At 36.1% G+C, this 23,376-nt stretch overlaps 1 protein-coding gene across 1 annotated transcript in view; it reads right to left on the bottom strand.

The window, feature by feature from the left end:
- The window catches only part of LOC149803567 (tolloid-like protein 1), a 137,075-nt gene extending 115,215 nt beyond the window's left edge, over positions 1 to 21,860 (bottom strand). Inside the window, exon 1 of the mRNA XM_089953303.1 lies at positions 21,337 to 21,860. Coding sequence (XP_089809429.1) covers positions 21,337 to 21,517 — 181 coding nt within the window. The 5' untranslated portion in view covers positions 21,518 to 21,860. The remainder of the gene's footprint in view (positions 1 to 21,336) is intronic.
- Between the last annotated feature and the right edge of the window lie 1,516 nt (positions 21,861 to 23,376).

Genomic DNA, 23,376 nt, shown 5'->3' with positions numbered 1-23,376 from the left:
TTTGTATTAAGTAGCGGACAAACAAACAAAGTGGAGAAAATCCAGAGACAATTTGTTTAATTAAGTTGCGAATTCTTTTAATCGAGAAATTGGCCCTGCCGACCGACTTATTCCAGTTAGTGATAATAACCAACAGTAGGGCGTAGTACGGTTTATTCTGTCTAGGTTATGTCATAGTCGGGTAAGGAAAGCGACTAGCCTCTAGGGAAAGGCATTCATTTTATGGTGATACGGTCGTGCTTATCAGCTGTCAGGCAGCAAACCGACCCATATTAGCCTCAGTTTCTGTTAAATTACGATAAGATGATACTGTCGTAAGAAGAGTGGCAATATTGTTTGATCCCAGAAGAAAGCCTGACAAAAATTTAGGTTGCGTATTTATGTATTTATTTAAAGGGAAATAGCTCCATATGTGCACTACGCAGTGTGAAAAGAAAGCAGAAAACCACGGTATGGTTTATGATCCAAAAAAGGCTGGAGAGATAGATGAATGAGGAAAAGGAATACGGCGACTCTGATCTGTCACCAACGTTCAGTTGGACGAACCAGAAGCCTCCAGATCAGGCAGGCATGTTGAGCAAATGAGTTCAGTCATTCACTCGATTTCATGACAAAAATCGTATCGATATAACAACGGATAATTGCATATCTTATAAACATTTTAATTTCATTTCTAAGAGAAAGTTTATCATTTAAATGTCATGATCAGTTTGATTTTGTTTATGAAATCGATTAAATTGCTATACTTTATATAGGGGAGCTCGTATTGTTCTTTTTTATATCTCTACACAGATCTCTGTTATTCCATTAAATAATTTCATATTTTGTTGTTTTATTTACTCTATCTGGTAAATAAAACCGTGGTCGATCATCTCGTTGATACAGAAAACCCAAGAAAGGTCACATAACAAGTGGAACTTACCACCTTTTTTGTCGCTTTAACTTTATCACCCCAAGTGTATTTTGAGAAGTCATCCATTACTGTTAAGATGCAACGATATTGGACTATTTATATTTTACATGCTTGGATGTCAACAACGTCTCTCTGCCACTGGTCATCTATGTGATTTATGTAGACCTTTCTCAACGGAAATTTATTTTCTAGATTGTTTTTGTAGTGTGTGGGTAGACTGCACAGTTAACCATTCTTTCAGTTCTGCATATTTTCTTTTCTTTTGTCCCCTGTATTTTGTTCCGTTATTTTGACAGATATCTGCGGAAGCAAGTGTGCCTTTAGGATCACAATAAAGATATCTTGAGTAGTGTTCTTTGCCTTGCTCTAATGAGTTTCTGACGTCAGTAATTTAAAATGGCATAAGTACGCAAGACGATAAAGAAATGAGCATTACGAGATTTTAAGATTATACGATCAAACAGATATCTTAATCGCTTTCATTCACAAAGGAACACTTCATTTTGCATGCGGAGATAGAAACCATAGCAACCATTAGTAGTTAGGTTGAAATTGCAAGAATGATAGATGTTATTTTTTTAATGAAGATTTAATGTTGTCATAAGATACTGCAATAAAGTAAATATCTCTTTTTATCCAGTCGTCCTGCGGTGCACACACACAAATATCAAGATATCTAACAAACCACTAATGTCAGTTAGGTTGAGCTACTTGAGACAATAGAGTAAGTATTCACTTTATTTTACCTGCCATGTCTGGTGTTCATTTTATATTTTCACCTCTTTTGGAATATCGGTCAACAATGTTATTCAAATTAGGAAAAATTTATACGGCCAGGTGCTATGCATCAGTCTCCCATATCATCCAATTAGAAAAACACAAAAGGTTCAGAGTGATAAAATATCTTTTACGAACGCGTTAAAGTGTACAACTAATGTGTTACAATAAGGCCCTAACACAATCAAACTTACTTCCAACGATTTAGAAAAGTATTCCTTACGTCTCAGAAATTTACTAGAATAATGTAATTATGATTAACAGAACTACCATCTTTATCACGTTAGTTTCTAACACGTTTGGTATCGCAACTACTGCTTTAAACTGATACTGAGGCGCGTTAGAAAATGTTAATAAGTCTAAGATAATTTCTAATGCGTTAGAAAAATGTTTAAACGATTTATTTTATCATGTTTTTAAGATGAACATCGTCTGTTATTGTGTTTTATAATGTATAATTCCTTCCAGTTAACTCTAAAGTATATTCTAACTATATTTCAATGCGATTAAGTTCATCAAACTATTTATGGGGTGGCGGTGGGTGAAAGGCTAAACATTCTCAGTTTTGAACTTCACATCATAAAAAAAGGATGGTTAGACTGAATCTTCTGAACCCATTGTAAATATTCCAGCAGTTTCAAGGTCTATATTTTTAGGCTTGATAACTGAAACTATGTATGCGTCTGGTAAAAAGTCTCATCTCATTATACATCTCTCTTATTAGAGAAACAACCTCTCCGATAGATTATACGTCCATTCGACATACAGGTGCCATGCCTATCTCAAGCGTAGGTATAATATGGGTATTAGAACGAAAGATAGATAGATAAGCTAAGAGATGCTCGTATCAAACATAAATATACAAAGGTTATTCGACAAATAGTTAAATACCATGCGGTAAGTTGCGACAGGATATTCAGAAATTTAAGTATAATACAGCACAACTAAACAGCCATGTTTGAAGCTGTCTTTCTCGCCTTTGAAGCTACGTGTATAATGTTTCCAACTTGTAAGGGAATGGAGAAATCGAACCAGATTTGGCATAAAAAATCTGACCTTTCTAGGCTATGATTACCACCTTTATAATCACGCTAACTCTCCTTTCCCCAAAGCGCGCGCACACACACCCACACCCACACCCATACACACACACACACACACACACACACACACACACATATATATATATATATATATATATATATATATATATATATATATATATATATATATATATATATATATATATATATATATATATATATATATATATATATATATATATATATATATATATATATATATATATATATATAAGGTGATGGCAGTTGCATATCAGTTATTACTTTAAGAGAAAGGAAAGTGGAACAATACAACGACAAATTTCTCACATAATCAATCACTATGAACGTTATGGTAAACACATAAAACAGAGCTAGGAGAAAATGGACAGCCACCCATGTACATTATAATTGAAAGCTTAATATATTACTATGCTAGTATAAATGTGTTTATGCACCACAATCGCCCCCCCCCCCCCCCCCGTATAAAACAACGAAATCATTCTTCTGGACACAGCTCTAAATAATGAGAGAAAAATAACGTATGGATGTCTCTTCTAACAAAAATTTACCCCATTACCAATTGTACGAAACTAATTGGTGCTACCATAAAGGAATTTTGAGTGACGAATTCCCGAGTCACATTACCTTGCGCATTTCACACTACTTAGCAATAACACATAAACATATATATTCATACATTTTCAAGCAGTTGATTTAAAAAAATCATAACCCACCATTTATAATTTGAGAGAGAGAGAGAGAGAGAGAGTTGCATTTTAGATCTATTCGATCTGTTAAGAACATGTTCTTAGCGTAAACTTTGCAAAGAGATCTACAAAGCTTTATAAATATCGACATAGAACCATTACTTAGTAGTTTGACATGCGGTTAATATGTGTTACATTGTAATTTCAAAATATTTTTAATTCATAACATTTTGAATTATATTTGATGACAAAGGTAAATGCAAATTTAATTATGAAGCGACTCGATATATTGCTATGATCCAGATATTTAAAAAAGATGACATGTAGATGTTGGTTTCAACGGTACTATAAGTACATCATTGGCTATTCTGGTTCATCAACGCTGAGAAAATAGCATTTCCAAAAGACACTCCGATGCAGTTGATCCGAGCTGGCCTGGGTGCGAAACAAACCAGCGATATTTGGATAATGAGTCTGAGGCCGACAGCATTTAATATTTCCATAAACTCATTCCACTGTACTATGGAGAGACAATGGTGGATACATGTCTCTAACCAATGTTATTTGTAAATGATTAACCTCTGTACGAATGGATATTGACAGAGATGTACAGGCTATATTTCAGTGACCGGAACTACAACACTGTCATATATGTTTTACATTTTATAATTATTTACGCAAACATCTGCTGCAGTATTAGCATATCTGCAACATATCGGCCAAAGTAAAAGTGAAAAACAAAAGCCTGCGTAAAACCGAAGATATTGCCAGACTCATGAGATCTGTAAACAACGAAAAAGATTTTATCGTGATCAAACGCATCGTTTTCCACCCAAAACAGCAAATGTAGCGGCAAGCCTATACTTCGCACTGACTTCTGATCAAACAACTATACCTATTCTTACCAATTACTGTTGAACCATGCCTATTACAATAAAGCACGTACAAGTTTTTGGTTCGGCAAGCTATAGCATTACCACATAGTTTTCTAAAGTCAATCAAACTCGGACCTAAAAATGCCGGCAACATAGAAAATATCATACGATGTCTGCGCCGCCTTCCGTGGCGGATGCTTCGAGGAGCCAATAATTAGCGCGGACAAATTAGTCATAAATCAACCGACGGCACGCAGACAATAGCCACGCCAATGATTCTTCGGTGGTTCAAGTTCTAATTTGGCCTGGGATAAGTGGACGGCAGAAAAATTGTTTAATATGCATGTCATTATAAAGTTCCAATACAAGGACTTTAATCACACTCTTGAGGACCATTATGGTCACCCAAAATTATTGAAGGCCGATATTTTGAGATCGATACCGTATGTATGTAGCACATCGTCCATAACTATTTAGAATACAATGCATAGACTGTCGTGGAATAATGGCCGTACCTGCGCTGTGAGATTAGAATTGCAACTTGATGCTACTACTTAACGAAGAAATTCAAACCGAAAACAACTTTTTTTTTACAGGATCCCAAAGTAAACAACAGATAATAAAGAATTTAAACCAAAATTCTCAAACTATCTTGGAAACAACACTTTCTGGTAGCTTTCAAACAGTAAATCAGTATTAGTCTACAGAAGTTGCACAAATAAGAGTGATATAAAAACTGTAGGGCACGTTTTTCTCTTTTGGACAGAGTTATTTGATGAAATTCCTTTAGCTGATATTAATTCTGTAAAAACAAAGGTTTAAAAAAAATATTTGAATCATTCAGAGAAATTGTTATGCTGAATATTTTGTTAATTAAAGTAAGGAAAATGTTAAATTGGATTCATTTTTGTATATTGTTGGGACAATAAACATGCCAGATCTCAGCCTTGTAGCACACTGGTCACGTACACAGTGCTATTCTTCTTAGATGCCGTATCACGTACATAGACTTCAAGTGTTGGAACACTTATAGGTTACTGCATTTGTATGGGAAAATATGAACGAGTTTTTTACAATGGAATACTGCACGACCTTGGGAGTGCAATGTATCCATCCGACAAAACGAGTTAATATTTTCCCATACAAATGCAGTAACCTTTTTATTATACTGTATGCTCATTTTCTTATTCTATCTAATGCTTAATTATATTAACAAAATACACTATAAGAAACAAAGTAACTAAATGCATGCCGTATTTCAAACTAAATACACAAGCGCAGATTCATCATTACACAACAACAACAACAACATTATTACTGCGCACAAAACTCCGCCCAGATAAATTTGAACTTAGTCACGCCCTCGACATAACTTTCGAAAGAAAATGGCGTGTCTAGTCAAAATTGAAATTTGGAGCAATATTGTGAATGAATGCGAATTGCAACAACTTTTATATTTGATCTGGAATGAAAAGATTTTGGTATTGTTTTCGATTCTACGAAATTTCGTGATTATGGACTGGATTTATATGTGACACTTCCACATGAAATACATCGGATTGAAGAAGCGAGGGAGAAGCGTGTTGACATCTACAAATGTGTTTCTGTTTCTGTCATCGAATGTTTGAAATCATCGTGGGAAAAATCCGAAGTCTTTAAATTACAATTATCAAAAAGACGCTATGGAATTTAATGCTAATTTCATTTTGAGTACAGTAAGGAGGATGTAATTGCACTTATATTCGAAATTACAGTACAATTTCGAAATGTGTAATCAAGATTAAGAACCTGTGACATGGCTCATGTAATTCGGATTTGCAGAACTAAGAAAGTACATTTTGAAGAAATTCAGGATGTAAAACTTTAAGCATACGTTTTTGCCATTCTTATTGCTAGTTAAAGAAGACAAGTTTATTCATTGTCACTTGCATGTTATTTGTAAGGACCCTGTCTAGCCTCTAATGTATAGCTAGCTTAAATCCGAAAATTGTATCAAAAAAGTTAACGCAGAATGTGCCAAAGCAGCTGGTATGTGGCAGTCCACGAAAGATCTGCTTTAGTTCATTTAGAAACAAATTTAATCAACCAAAACGTAAAGAGCCTACTACGCGACAGTACATGATTTGTTTACAAATCAAAAGTGCTAGCGTCTGCGTCCATTGTTTGTTTACAACAGAAAGTAGTTCCTTTATGAGTGCAATATGAAGTTAAGCGCGAGTTCAGTATCGTAAGATATTGGACAATTCTGACAATGCAAAGTTAACGGAGAAAAAAATGAGAATATACTAATCTAGGGTGCTACACTCATCCCGTGCCGTCTGTTGCGCTCACTTGCCCGCTATACAAAACCACCAGAAGTTTACTGAAATACCAAATGGACGTAATACATAGTGATTGTTTGGGTTATATTCATTGTGCTTGTAACCAAAGAACGAAAAGAACATTCTAGTATCAGTTTCCTTTATGTAAATATTATATTAATATGAATGCTCATTTTATCTTCAAGTGGCCAGTTTTCGCTTGGCGGAGGTTCTAACAATGGGCTTCGTCTGTCACTGTCGTTTCCAGAACATAACTCCAGAACCGTTAGCATTATCTGCATGAAATTTGAACACACATTAAACTAGAATTCCATATGTACCGGTTTTTCTCTCCAAAATTCACCAGTTTTAATATTCTTCTATGTTTTGGTCCATTTATCTGTCCATCCATCCAGCACTCATATTTTAATTATCCATGCATAACTCAAGCTGTTTAAGATATCTAAATGGAGCTTGGTACATATAACGAAATATTAGACCAGGTGTACATTTTGTTATGATCATATCTTCGGTCGTAATATTTTAAGCACTTTCATGCATCTGTTTGTCCATCCAACTTAGGCTTCTATATGTTAAATTCCAAAACCAGTGAAGATATTGCTATGAATTTGTGTCTTTTGCTATTCACCATCCAACACTGTCAATATTTTCATGTTTTCGTCTGTTTACATTTTCATCCGTTCTTCCATCATCATTATCGGGCTCCGGGTGGCAGAATTGTCAACGGAGCTCACCTTCACAGATCACTGATAGCTTGCCTCTGTTGTGCGTTCGTGGATATGTGAAAGCTTGCCAGTAACTTCTCGTAGGTCGGTGGTTCTTCCCGAGGTTTTCCCAGGTTTCTTCCTCCATCAAAATATTTTGGCAGCCATGTAGAACCTATCATCTGCTAAAAAATGGCGCTAAACAAATAACAGCAACAACCACACATTACTCACACTTTGTTTCCGGAGCAAAATTCACAAACGTAGAAGATATCTCACTTCAACTTGAAACATGTAATAGAATAGTGTTTCAGATGTGTCTTTGGCTCGTAAAAGTTCTTCATTTAAAAGAAATTAATTTAACAAGATTAATACATTTGTAAGCATTCGTCCATCCATCCATACTTCATTTACCGGGGAAAACCCAAAGCCGTTTACGATATCTATATAAACTTTGGTAGTTGTTTCATTAATGTGCGTTGTCTACAATTCTTCAGTTTAATATTTTGAACGTTTTCATCCGTTTGTGAAGTTATCAAACCATTCATCATTCACATTTCAGTTTCCAGAGTATAACTCAAAAATCAATTACGATATTATCTCCATGAAACTTCATCCATTCGTAAGACTATTTGTCTATATGTACCGTTTGTTAGTATGAATTCTTTAATCACACTTCCCATTTTTCATCAATTTTACACGGTATTTACATCAAGATACATATTTCTGCATGTAAATTATGCATGTGGCAACTTTTATAGCACTTACATTTACAAATCGAGAATACATTTTTGAAGACATTTTCTTGTCGGTTTATTACCCGTGCATTATCAACGCCTTCTTCGTTCTAAGAATGCACAATATGCTGTTATTTTTCTCGCGAGCTTACAACCCACAAAGGTTATGATATTGAATCCGACTACAAAGCAGTTAAATTAGAATCATGGTAGAATAGCATAATTTGGTAGCAATATTGAGGGAATATAATGTTGGGATGCAAAGGTATATTTAAGGGAAAAAGTAATATTAACAATAGTATTTAAATGGTGAATTTCGTATTTTTTATATTTCGAATATTTCGAATTTCGTATATTTCATATGTATACCAAAACGCTATACACCTAAGAAGTGAATTTCAAAGTGGAGACCCATTCACATTTAAATAAATCATAAAATAACCTGCATATTTTTAAGAAGAAAAAATAACTACTCCCCACGATCATGCATAAGGATAAGAGTTTTAAAAGGACAATACACTGGACAGAGCATACGATACTTATTTGATTTAATGATTTACACCAACAAAGCATATTATTATTATTATTATTATTATTATTATTATTATTATTATTATTATTATTATTAATTTATGTATTTATTTATTTCGAAAATGCGACTGAATCAGTTCCATGATTCTTTATTGATAAATATATAATTTTATCAAATGTTAAGAACCAATAATGAAGCGGGATACTTTAAAAAATCGAAACATCAAAATTTTGCGTAAAAATTCGATTAAAAAATCAGGTCTCTAATTGGTTTCGTCTCCAAAGTGGGTGAAGACTTTCAACTTTCTCATATATTTTATTTCTGTATCAAGGCATTTTACTCATTTTTGGTAACAAAAAATATTAGAGGAATAAAATAGGTAATGTGTCCTAAATTGTTTCTGACTATGCTGAAGCAACCTGCCCTTGATGGTACACATACATTTCCGATGTCTGCATTATAACGTTTACATCAATATTCCCAATTATCTGTTCTTAGTATACATGTTGTGAAGAAAGAAAAAAAGCACAGAAAAACAAAGGAAGCAGAACAGGTAGTAACAAGAAATATTGCTCAGAAGATAAACTTTGTTGGGTTTTCACTGACTTAATTGTCTTTAGTGTAATGTTTTCAACTAGCTTTGAAGAAAAAAAAACTGAATTTTTTATGTAAAAATCGACAAATGACGAACCTGAAAATTCAGTGGAATCAAAGTTTGTAACCCCATTGGGAACAGTGATACAAATTTAGTTGTCTCAAAAAAATATATTATTGTCAAATCCAAGTCTTTCTAAATGGATTCTTAGTGAACTAAATAGACTCCTGAATGGATGGTCATATAAACATGCGGTTTACAGTTAAAGGCTTTTATATTGTCTAGTTGGTCTCAAATGAAAATGGTGCCGATCTGATTTCCGGTATGGCCGTTACAGTTGCCATCTTGAAAATCTTGTTATCGCTACTTCTCCTGAACGAAAAGTAATATCTCGATAGACATTTTTTTTAAAACCTAAGACTTCTTTTTGAGGTGTAGCTAGTCCAAAATAAAAATTGGTTCAGATGTCCAATATGGCCACCACAGCAACCATCTTGAAATTATTGCTATAACTAATCTTTGCTGCATTAGGGTCATATTAAGATGTGGAATTTACTAAACAAGTTCTTATAATGTCTAGCTGGTCCTAGTGGTGCTCAATGTGCCTGCCACAGTGGCCAACTTGAAGTTTTGTCATCACGATTTCCTCTGAATGAATGGTCGTATCAGCATGAGGGCTTCACTGAAAGGCTTCCTACGATATTTAGTTGGTCGTAAATCAAAATGGCGCCGATCCAACTTCTAATGTGACTGCCACAATCGCTATCTTGAAAGTCTTGTTATCATTACTTTTTCTAGACTTCTGGTCATATCCACATTGTACTCTTGCGAAAGACTTTGTATAATGTTTAGTTGGTACAAAATAAAAATAGCGTCAACCTGCTTTGGCATCCATTTTGAAAATCTTGTTATCTTTATTACTCCGAAATGGAAAGTCATATCCACATAATGTTTCCACCAGAAGACTTCTTATGAGACCTTATTGGTCCTTAGTGAAAATGGTTCCAAACTGACGTTCAATATGTCACCACACCAGCTAATTTTGAAAATCATATTATCGCTGAAGACTATCAAATATGGTTACAACACTCAGCAGTTAAAGGGAAGAAATTGTTTTATATTGAATTCATGGAAATTCTTCTTTTGCAGCCAGTAGAGCGCCAGTCCAATTCAGGGACTCTTGTTTCTTATGAGTGAATCAGTTGTATTCGCCCTAAGTAACAATTTATCATTTTTGTGCTTGATACAACACCTTCAGATTCTCATGTTAACTAAATACAAAATCTGTTATACAAAACATTTCAGCTTTGAAATCCCTGATTTAGAATGCCCTATATTACACAGGAAGAGAGGCCTCGGTACTCGAGTGGTCTAAAGTGCTCGCCTTTACCGATCACGGCCATCACACCTTTGTCCGCGTGGGTTCGAGTCTCAGGCTCAGTCAACGTGGGTATGTGAGAAAGCTTGCAAGACGGCATTAAACCCACAACAACAGCAACCACAAAGAAGATTCATAACATAACGCTGAAACAGATAAGAAAATTAGGAAACAGTGTTTTGTTTATTTTTAAAAAATGGATCTTTCAACCCTTCCAGTTGCTTGAATTTGCAAATGCTTAAATTCCACGAAAAGAGGTAACTACACTGTGCGTATTTCTGGACTCAGGTCCATTAGTAGAACCTAGCCGATAGGGAAGTACACTGATATCGAGTGTACTTTTAAAATTGAGTTTCCAGTACAAAGCGCAGTATAAAGTGTGTGGGTTTGTGTTCTTAGAAGAATAAATATTTATATGGCGATATCTTTTGATTTATCTGCAAATTTCTCTTCATTGCGATTAACCATTTTCACTCTGTTGTCAGCTTTAGGTATGCTGTTTCAATTGGCATTCGAGCACTTTCGAAATGTTCCCATCGTCAAGTTAATGGCTCGAAAATACACTGCACACAAAATGTTTTGAAATAAATAGGGTGAGTGAGTGATTTAGATTTCAAACGAAGATTTAACAATTTTCCAGTCATAACGCTGCGATGTCTGTAGTGTGGCAGTTTAAAGTGATGTCTAGCACTGGGGCATCATGCCGCAGACATGTAGCATGATGTCCCACCCAGTCAAATTATCCTGATACCAGGCCGACCAGTCCTAACACTAACCTCTTAATGCTGAGCGCCTAGCGAGGATGCTGATAGTACCATTTTAAGAAGTCTTTGGTATGACTCGGCCGAGGTTCGAAACCACGACCTCCCGCTTCCGGGGCGGACGCTCTATTCACTAGGCCACCGGAGCGGTGAAATAAATAGGTCGAATATATATTTCAAGCCTAAGTATATAAACATATATCGATGACATTAACTATAAAAAAAAACAGTGAAACATTTTGAAACCGAACGCTCTGTAACCTGGCCTCATCTGCAGACTGGTTACATTTTTTGCCCCAATATAGACATTCCAGTAGTAACAAAACCTCCTTATACGGACACCCTAATAAACGGGCACAACATTTGTATTTATTTATTTATTTATAAATTTATAAATTTAATTATTTATAAGTTTCATAAATGCTAAAACAATTATCTATAACTTGGAGTCCTCACTTATTTCTCTCCATTTATTTATATGCGAGCATTTTGCTTGCATAGTTTTTGTATGTTTCTGTAAAAAAAATATTCACGATAAGATGAATAATTTAAAAATGATTGCATGTGTCTGTCTGTGTGCAGATGGATGGTGAGAATTATTATACCTTGACCTGTCCCAACATCTGCCATATTTCTTTCTTATAGTTTGTTTTGTTTTCGATCTTTTACATATATCTATTAAAAATATTAGCAAACACCATCGCAACTAATATCGTGATATATTTGGGGGTTTTTTTTCGCTTGCGCATCTGGGGAAGAGTACATAAAAGTTAATGGTACCTTTGAACATCCATCATATCATCACTGCAATAAAGCAGTTGGCAAGCTTGATAAAATTCATCAAACTGTGGGGAACACGTGACGAATGTAGAAAGAGACAGATAAATGAATAAAGAATTTCATAATATCACCTGTAACGGAGTAGGGTTAATGATAAAATGCGATTAAAGGAGGGTTAACATTTATAGCAGCAAGGGTATATATAACCCGCTGTTTAGTTTATTTTCACACTCTGTTTGGTTGCCAAGTGTCAAAATAAAGTCAGATTCTCAAAGAAATTGGACTTATTAACAGTGTCCATCAAGCTTACAGGAAAAACTGCAAGTTCAATATGTTCTATGCGTGGACAAAGCCAAACAAACTACAGAGATCTGTGCGTATCTAACCCAAAACCAATGACGGTCAGTAAGCATTAAATAAGACCCTTCGATAGTAGAACACAATGAGAATTGGACGCCTTATAATTCCCTCAATACACTTGATCATCTACAAGGAACTATTCATTCTGGCAGGCAGGCACCGTAAAATTAAGGCAGCAGATTACATCCCAGATGCGATCAATATTACCATCGGCCACGGCGACCATCAAGAGTCCAGTACTCTGTTTGGCACCAGACGACTACTGCATCTCGAACACATAGTGGACAATTATAATAATATAATTGGACATTTATAAGTTCCTGAGAGAGAGAGAGAGAGAGAGAGAGAGAGAGAGTATTATTGAGATGAAATATTAACACCGAAATGGAACAAATCAGTACCGATTTTATCGTTATAACGTATACAAGATTATGCCAAGTGTGCCTCTTCCGTGTTTGCATTCATTCATATTTCATTTGAAAGCATTATTCAGAGTTACATGTAAAGCTTGTGGACACGACTTTCCTATTATCGATTTAAAATATATCCTAAACTTTATAACAAGAAAAGTAACAGGACAATAATGTTCATTTAACATTAGATTCTTCCTTATTATCAACTACTTCAACATTAATTGCCATAAATGTACAAGTTCGTCGTATGAAAATCACATTATCATGACAGTAAAAAAAAAATGTCTTATACTGCAAACGCTATTTACTCAGGTTCTCCTATATAATCTTAAAACAGTATAACTTCTTTTGATTTCCGATATTGTACTGTACGACATTTTCTAAACACTGATATGACACCACTGATCAATAAAATATTTTTATAGCAATTAATTAAATGTTTAACACTAATATAAGACTAAAATAATGGTGCCAAATTTTTGCAGAGGTTCTTGCAGCACATTTTGTCGCGGCCGACGTGACAAGTAACCATATATTTTGACGTATGGACTAGGCTCGCAATTAACTGCAGCCTGTGAAAGCTGGGATGTGCTCTGTTTGGGAGTATAGTTGGACTTTAATTGTGACCCGCAAGGATACGGTCCGAAAGAGACGTTAACGTAAGGTCATGTAGAGGAAATGACAGAGACAAGCTAGAAACAAATTTGGGAAATCTTGGGCCATTTTAAATAAGTATCATAAAATGATATTTTCCAGAATAGTTATTAATAAAGGCGGTCTAGAGATAATTATCCTGACTTCGATATATGGGTTAAAATTATGGCGGCAACATAAACTTAGTCCCGATTGACTAAGCTAAACAAGGGGGGGGGGGTTCTCATATGAAATTCAACGTGTTAAGTAATTTCCTTGCAAATTTCGATAGCCCAAGTTTTCTGTGGAAGGGGAAGCTGGCTCAAAGATCAGTCAAAAGTGTTTTTCTCTTTACAATTATTCGAGGGATGATGTATGGAAGAAGCTGAATGATACGGAAAGACAGATTCTGATGCATTTAAACAGTCGCGAAAAGGCACAAAGGAATTGTCTCAATCACATATAATATCTTCACTGATGTAAGTTTGTAATTATTTGTTAAATTTATTCGTTTTAAATTCATGCTTAAATTTTCGATGAATTCAGAAGTTGTCTTGAATGTAATATGGTTTATGTATTGTAAGAATGTCATATCATATTTCATTGATATGAATGTGTTCAGATATAGTGGTTTCTAAGTAATAGAAAGTATTGTTTGAATTTCTTACATTACTCTGATACGAACTGTGATAATTAATTATCTGTCGTAAAGGATATGTAGCATGTATGCTAACAATTTATTTGACTATGTATATGTCAATGAATCTCTAGTTAGCCAGTTCTGTAGTTACTACAAGACGTGAAGTCCGTTAATTAATTTATGTAATTAAGTTGTAAATTTCCTCAACCGATGAAAATCGCCGTGTATCGACCGACCTAGTGCAGCTAGTAATTTACAGCCTACAGTGGAACGTAATAGTTATCAAAGAGGTCTAGTTATGTCATGGTTCCAGTTAGGAATAGGAGTAGCAGCTAGGAAAAAGACATAAATTACAAGATCATACGACTGTGTGTCAGAATCAGGTTACGAACTAACCACATTAATTTCGTTATGTTGCGTTACGATAAGACGGTACCTGACATAACAAGAGTGTGAATATTGTTCGTCGCCAGAGACGAATATTTAGGTTGCGTATTATATTCATTGAAAAGGGAAAAATAGCTTCATACCTGTACTACACGGTGGGAAGGGGTGCAGACTGCAACCAAGTTACGGTTGAGGACCCGAAGAGGTTGGAGAGAGAGAGAGAGAGAGAGAGAGAGAGAGATATACGGCAATGCTGACCTGTCACCCACGGTGATTAGGAAAGGACAGGAAGCAAACGCGTTATGTAGTCATGCCGGCAATTTAAGTTTGATCAGTCGCTCGATTCTGTGATGACATTTATTTTATTGGTATAAGAGAACGGATAATTGCATTTTGCATAAATTGTTAATGTAATTGATTCAATTATTATATTTTAAAAAAGGGAGTTCGTGCTATTCTATTCAATAACGTTGTCAGATCTCTGTTATTACATCCATCCATTAGTTTCATATTTAATTTTATTGTTTGCTCGATCCGGACAATTACACAATGGTCGATCATCTCCTTGATTGCGATAATCGAAGTACCATAACAGGTGGGGAATCAAATCATAGCACATTATTTCACTCACGCGTTAATAACTAATAATAAACATTCTCTTACCAAGCAAATATATTTAGGAGTCAATACACTTATATACTAAGCAAAATATTGTAAAACACAACACAGGATTATACAAGACTGTTGTTGGCACGGTATCATCTGATTTGCTCCATGATTCGCGCAATGCAGAAGAATAATGTTAGATTAATGCTTTGTTCTCTGATATTAGTCCGATAAATCAACCCCGCAAATATGTGTTGATCCTGATGGACCATATGTAGGTCTGATGTCACCTGTTCATTAACATGTGCAATTTTGCTGCATGCGAATCTTTCCGGAACACATCTTCGTACACTTCAGACACTTATCAGCATTTGGTAACAGCCATATCTAGCACGAAATTCAAAGTGGATTTACAAGTCACCAAACATAGAAATTCCTCCGGAAATATAATGTAAATGTCACCAAAACAACCCTTCAGCAGACAGTAGCTCCACAGCCGCGAGAAATTCCAGTAAGTCTACAAAATGTACACCGATGTATGCAGACAAGATTGGCTGCCGATTTTTGCAGGTTTTAATGAATATGCGATATCAGCCACTAAACCGCCGGTCAATACCATCACTGGTGAGGGGCTGAATTATCGGCCTACTCTGAGTAGCTGCTGATTGTTAAAATATAAGCGTTTTGTTGTATATTATACAGCAGAAAATGCAAATGCCAATTACAAGATGTAATCTATTGAAAACATTTGTAAATACCGCATATATATATAAGAGAAAGACAAACAGACAGACAAAGACAGAGGTGTTATATAAATAGATGTTTCTAAATAGAAGTTGAGTTACAACCATCCCAGACATTTACGATCGCAATTGGGTTCCTGATCATCGGCTGACCTGGCCGACAGTTGGTTGTAAAACTGACCTTTGCTGTAATCAGACCAATCTCCAATGAATACACAACAAGCCTAGCCCCAGCTGGGAGCGTAATTGTGCTGTACTACTAGTTCAAAAAGGGTATAAAATTTACAATCAGACGTAAAGTTTGATTCAAGGTCGAGGCAGATAATAGCTAAATATATCCATTGGCTTTTCTTCTCGCACAATGCCAGAAGACGGGATGAAGCAACCAGTAGATGACGCACAAATGTTTGTATCGTGTTCAACGAGCAAGTGCGGGGCCTCCGTAAGGGGAGGGTGATAACACCGGCCGCTGGAAACGTTGGGAAGATCAAGCTAGTTGAGCGTGTCGTCACTTTACGAGGTTTGGGATGCTTTTCTGGGTGTAAGGTGACGCTAAGCTTGTCTACAGTGTGGCAGTTTATAGTGATGTCTAAGGACTGGGGCATAATAACACAGACATGTAAAATCATGCCCCACGCAGACACATTATCCCGACACCAGGCCGACCAGTCCTAACACTAACCTCTTAATGCTGAGTGCCAAACGAGACAGCTGCTAGTATAATTTTTTTTAAAAAAATAAGTCTTTGGTATGACTCGGCCGGGGTACGAACCTGTGACCTCCCGCATCCGAGGCGGACGCTCTAACCACTTAGGCCACTGGAGCATTGTAAATGATAATACTAGATTACTGCTTTGAGCTACAACTGGAACATTTACTGACCTAAAAAGAATTGGAAAAGCCTTACCATTTCGGCTAATAGATTATTTATTGTTTTTGAAGTCATCCTAAGTCGTATTAGTCCTAAACTTGTATAGACCTCGACCCACCGAGTCCCAGCGAAACCAGACTGATTTATTTCGGCACCAATATGGAGATCAACTACAAGCAATCGCGCCACTGGATTTGGAGTAAAAGCCAGACCTAATGATGTTATGTACATTTAATTTGTATAGTTTGTTGACTTTTCTCTCCACGATTATATGTTATGTATAATTGCATTCTGTAATTGACCTTGATCTTATAAACAACATAATACATAGCCAAGATTATGATCATCATCAATGGAGGCAAACATGTTTATTTTAATCTGAGTCTAGGACATTTGTATTCCTACCCCATGAAAATACCTGGTTTACCTGATGTTTGTCATGTTCCTTATTATAATTTTAGTACTACACCTTATTTTGTTGACATCTTAGAATATTCTGGAAATTAACTTTTGATCCTGGTTCTATTTTTGTGTCTTAGCTTTTTAAATAATGTTGTTTACTTGAAAAATTATTCATTCTTGCCTTAACATTATGAAGCAGAATCAATACTATCGTTGTGTTCAGATTTTCATTTGGATACAGTTATTTATTCAAATTATTATTCACTGGAAATGCAAAGTGCTGATAAATAATATTCTTTGACAGAAACATTAATTTGGAATTATAGTGAATTCAGACACAGCTACTTTTCAACTATATTATTGTCATACATCAAAATACTTAGCAAATCATCACACTCCAGGCTATTCGCGCATTATCACGTTCGAGACTACAGGCACATCAACACATTTAATATTGGAACTTATTTGAAATACGAGCAATATTCAGTTGGAACTTCATACATTTGGACTTGTCATAAACTTTGAGGACTATTTGGGATTTAATTCACAATACTGTAAGTTCTTTTTTAAATTTTCTTCTTTTATTCAAGGGTAAGACGTTATTTGTTGAATTTTAAAGTTCCTGGTTTTAGAACTTAACTGTTACTTAGTTTAAGACTATAGAGTCGTAACAAAGCAAAAATGCGTGACCATATTTCATGGAAGATGATTGCGTCTTAGCGAGCGCATATGTCACAATATAAACATATTAAACAATGCTTGAAGTGACAACATAAACGTCCTCTGCTTAGTAACCTCACCAGCAGGCCGACCACCTTTCAAAAGGAATTTATCAAATACTTTTAGAAACATGTCTTGTAAGTTTTTTTATCTCAATAAATTACCAACAACATGCTAATTTGGAAAAGCGCCTAATATCTTTTGTGAACTTTGTAATGAACATAATTATTAGATTTATTAAAGTTTGTTGACATTTCTAGCCAAGCGAATGGTTCATCCATCACATTTTTTCCGATGAACGAATATATTCAGCAAACTTTTCAGCAGGTAAGTTTTAAGTCCAGTATATGTTGTATTGTTTGAAAAGGTTTTCATCCGCTCAGAATAAAAATAAAATTAAAAAAATTATTAATAAATTGGAGACCAAAAACTAACAATACATAGATAGGTACAAAACTATAAGAAAATAATTAGATTAAATGGAAACCACAATATCTGACTTTGTCACAGTACCCGTTTTATAACCATTTTTCATTAACTACAGAATGGTGAGTGTTGAGTCTTGAGAATAAGGTGATATGTTGTTTTTTCCCCAAAGAGTTGAAAATATTAATTCCTCAAAATTATTTCTTATAAATTATAGCACTACATCGCAGGGTCGCCAACCTTACCCCCGTCCTCACCACCAGCGAAAACACAACCAAATAACCGCATCGTCTAACCTTCAGAAACTAGTACTTCCAGTACTTTTATTATTAAAAAAAGACGCTTACAAATCACACAATCCACCGATCGCTCATGATGATAATACATGGTACAATGCGTAGATCCGTTAATAAAACTCACATGCACATGAAACCTCATTATATATCAACTTAAAATCAGAATATTGCCATCCACAGACTCCATACTAACAGTTCTACGAGTGGAAGATGGACTTTGAATTCAGTTATTGCAATATCAGAATAAAAACAATGATTGCCTTCCTTGAAAGTATTGCATACAATGCGCACGCCTCCAGAAAGGGACATTACTTGCGTACCGCAGATGAAAAGGTACATTCAAATACTAGTGTACAGCATACAGAAATGGACATTCAAATATCAGTGTACAGCTGATGAAAAGGTTGTTGTTGTTGTTGTCGGGTTTAACGCCATTAGTCAACACAAGATAGACTATACATGGCAGCCAGTATAAATAGTGGAAGAAAACCCCGGGAAAACCCCAGAAAAAAAAACACCGACCCAAGAGAAGCTACTGGCAAGCTTTTTCACATACCCACATCGGCCGAACCCGAGGCTCGAACCCACGCAGATAGGTGAGATGGTAATGTTTCGTAACGGTGAGCACTTTAGACCACTCAGCCACTCGGGTCGCCGATGGAAACGTCATTCAAATACTCTCGTTCATAGCACATTGAAACAGTCATTCAAATGCTCGTGTATAACCGATGGATGGGACACTCAAATACTCGTGTTCAGCCGCTGGAAATAACATTCAAAAACTCGTATACAGCCGATGGAAATGGACATCAAAGTACTCGTGTACAACACATGGAAAGGGAAATTAAAATCCTCGTGTACATCAGCTGGAAAGGGGCATTCAAGCACTCCTGTACATTCAAATACTCGTGTACAACACATGGAAAGGGAAATTAAAATCCTCGTGTACATCAGCTGGAAAGGGGCATTCAAGCACTCCTGTACATTCAAATACTCGTGTACAACACATGGAACGGGACATTCAAATACTCGTGTGCAACAAGCAGATGGAATCGACCAAACCAACTGACAGGGACGGGGTTTAGAATGCCATCAGGTGAAAAGACAAAGCTTCGTGTCAGAGCGAAGACAAAGCTTTGTGTCAAAACGAAAAATCGGATTAGGAAGGGTAGGACGGAAAGACTTGCAGCAAAGAAACTTTCCAACTTGATTAAAATTTCTATTTCGATGTGCTGTTTAAACGAAATCTATCTCTACTATGTACATTACGTGGTACAGACTTTGACGAACAAAATGATCTATCTCCAGCAGGACGAGATTTTTACCCTATTTTTCCTGCTATACTAAGTCAGTTATAAGTGTAAACATCGCTGGCATTACATTAGAAATGAGGCGGAAAATGACTTGAATCATGTGTAATTCTTTAAGATGATTACGAAAAAGATTCTTCGATGAAATTTACTGGCAGGCTTTGCTAATTAACATGACGTTTTGATGCGTTATCTCCAGCCTCACTATTTGTATACAACTTCTAGATGTGAAGTTATGAAGAATCGCCCAAGTACTAGGTTTTGTTTGCTATTTGTGTACGACTTCTAGAAGTGAGGGCGTGAAGAATTAGGAGGTACTGTGCTCACCTCGCTATTTGTGTATGACTTCTAGAAATGAACTTGTAAATAATTACGTAGGCAGTGTGCTTTGCTCACTGTTTGCGTAAGACTTCTAGAAGTGAGGTTATGAAGAACTAGGTAAGTACTGGGCTTGGCTCGCTGTGTACGATTTCTAGAAGTGAAGTTGTGAAGAATTACGTAAGTACTGTGCTTGGGTCGCTACATGTGTACGATTTCTGGAAGAGAAGTTGTGAAGACTTACGTAAGTACTGGGATGAGCTTCAACGTAATAGTACGCATTCAACATAATCTCTACACTAGATATTGCATCTTATTTAGAGGCTCATTTGACACGAACATGAACCTAGTCCCGTTTTTGATTCAATACGCCTGGGAAAATGCGAACATTAAGTTGCTCCTCACTGATACGAATGTAGTATGTTCTTGTTTATTTTCCGGGCATACAATATGAGCCAATCAAGCTATCATGTACCGACAAGAATGTATTTGCACCTTACTAATAACGTTACCGCACTTCACTGTAAAAATACGATATATCGAAATCTTACTGTAAATTACTGTGTTAAATTGCCTGAACACATTAACATGTTGCAAAACTGGGTAGACCCTGCTCTGCAATGATCAGATTGGTAATGTATACATAACACTGGCTTTAGCCTAATACCTCAGGTTGTATATGCCAGGTAACATGGGTAGTACGGGAATGCAGTGTACCATGCAGTCACAGATTGATTCTGGATCTAGAATGCAACATTCCATTATAAATGAATATTTCTCCATACGGTGGCGCTGATAAAAACCTGAATAGAATCAACGAATGTCATGGTCATACGCATCGATGAACATCAATGGAAAATAAACATGCGAAGAACTAAAATCTAGACCAGCCTTTTGAAATATGTATTTAAACGATTATGTAATTCACGGGTTTCGAATTTTGTATTTGCACACACACACACACACACACACACACCCGAAGAGAGAGAGAACATACACATGCACACACACAGCACTCGGGAGAGAGAGAGAGAGAGAGAGAGAGAGAGAGAGAGAGAGAGACTTACATGCTTTACACGGGTCCATGGAAATATCCGTCGATGTCCTATGGGGTATAGATCCTATTTTAGGAGCATCACTGAGAAGTCCCACACGTGCATAGCGCCTTGTTTCACTGCTGCTGCTGCTGCTATGAACTATATATGTCACATGTAGAAACAGAATGATAACACACGTTCTCTGAATCATGTTATGCAGATCTGCTTGATAACAAAATTATAACACAGTGATACTACAAAATCACAGGTAAAGTCGAACGATTGTCCAAATGTCTATGTAAACAGTACTAGCGCTTGAAACAGACTGGACGGAGTATTTCAAATCTTTAATAACCAATGCCAAGTTGAAACTCCCTAATATACACCGCCAATGAAGCTGGAAGTCTGCAACTTGTATTTAAGGATCTGTACTAGAATGCACTTGAATCAGTGGGCCGGTGTCTTCAGTTCCTCATTGTGAATGTATGTGTTACTGTTATACTGTTAAGTATTCGCATGTCTACAGTACGCAAACATTAGCACCTTATATTCCAAGTAATATTTGTAGTAAGGGGGTGTGGTCTCAGCGATACGTCACACCGAGACAAGAATCGAGTTACCCAAGTCGAAATGTTCATCAGTCAGTGGCCGATATATTAAGGAGGCGTGTTTACTGAACCCTAGTGCAAGTCTGTGCGATGAATACTTGTTTCATTTGTTTCCACAGGGTCAGTGAGTTGGTATTTTTCTTTCTCTCCGTTGTGTTGCGTTGTAATTTCCTATCAGCTCATATTTTAAATAAGACTTGATTAAAATCTATCAGAACTGTAAACTTATCTCTGAGTACAGAAATAATTGTTGTAATACAACCTACAGGTGACGATTTTGTCCAATAAACTGAACCCGATTGACGTTTTATTTTTAAAATGTACCAAGGATAATAAAATAATTTTGACATGAAATTTATACATTGTTTCAATGACTTTGCATTGGCTTGTTGAATTTCCATATAAACGGAATGCTTTGCTGGTCAATTAACCATTAATATTTTAATGGAATTTTAAAAATTATTCCCACGATTTAAAAGCGTAATATTAAGCGATTTTCGTGTCATTTCCTGCGACGATGGGTAACTTTTTATTTTAAGACTCAACAACTACAAGAACAAGATTTATTTCTAGTGGGGTAATCGTACTGGATGCCACTAAATAATTGAACCAATGGAGAGATGTGTATCGATATTAAATGATATAAATTATTAAGAAGAAATTTAATTCCAAATGGATTATACCATTGAAATGTATTTAAGAAAATTATTTAATATGTAAAGAACTACTCCTATCTATCTATCTCTGACTGCTCCGGTGGCCTAGTGGTTAGAGCGTCCGCCTCGGATGCGGGAGGTCGTGGGTTCGATCCCCGGCCGAGTCATACCACAGACTTACAAAAATGGTACTAACACCTGCCTCGCATGGCGTCCAGCATTAAGAGGTTAGTGTTAGGACTGGTCGGCCTGGTGTCAGGGTAATGTGGCTGGGTTGGACATCATGCTACATGTCTGCGGCGTGATGCCCCAGTGCTAGACATCACTATAAACTGCCACATTGCAGACATCGTAGCGATATGACTGAAAAATTGTTAAAGCTACGTTAAAAATCAAACTCACATCGCATCCATAATCAATACGTAAAGCTACATAATAGTAATGAAGTTTATGTTACTGCTGTAACAGGAATCATACACCGAAGTGGAGTCACGTTGCCCGAACCAGATCAAAAAATTACTGATTAGTTATAGACAGGGCCGACAAGAGGGGGAGGCAACTGGGTATGTATCCCCGGGGCCCGGACCCATAAGGGGGCCCGGGACTAAAAACACTTTTTTTTTCATTGTATTAAAGAAAAAAAAATGTTTGAACAAGAAATTGGAGAGGCCCAGGTGTTTCTTACCCCAGGGCCCGTGATTACTCTTTATGGCTCTGTTTCTACATGCAATAGTTCTTTTTACGTTACATGATATTGGTATTTCGAAATCATAACGAGACAACCGAATTATTCGATGAAATGTTCT

This window comes from Sinohyriopsis cumingii, chromosome 3, assembly GCF_028554795.1.
Source record: "Sinohyriopsis cumingii isolate HCF-2022 chromosome 3, ASM2855479v2, whole genome shotgun sequence".
NCBI classification, from domain to species: Eukaryota; Metazoa; Mollusca; class Bivalvia; order Unionida; family Unionidae; genus Sinohyriopsis; species Sinohyriopsis cumingii.
This window is presented reverse-complemented; position numbering and strand designations above follow the sequence as displayed.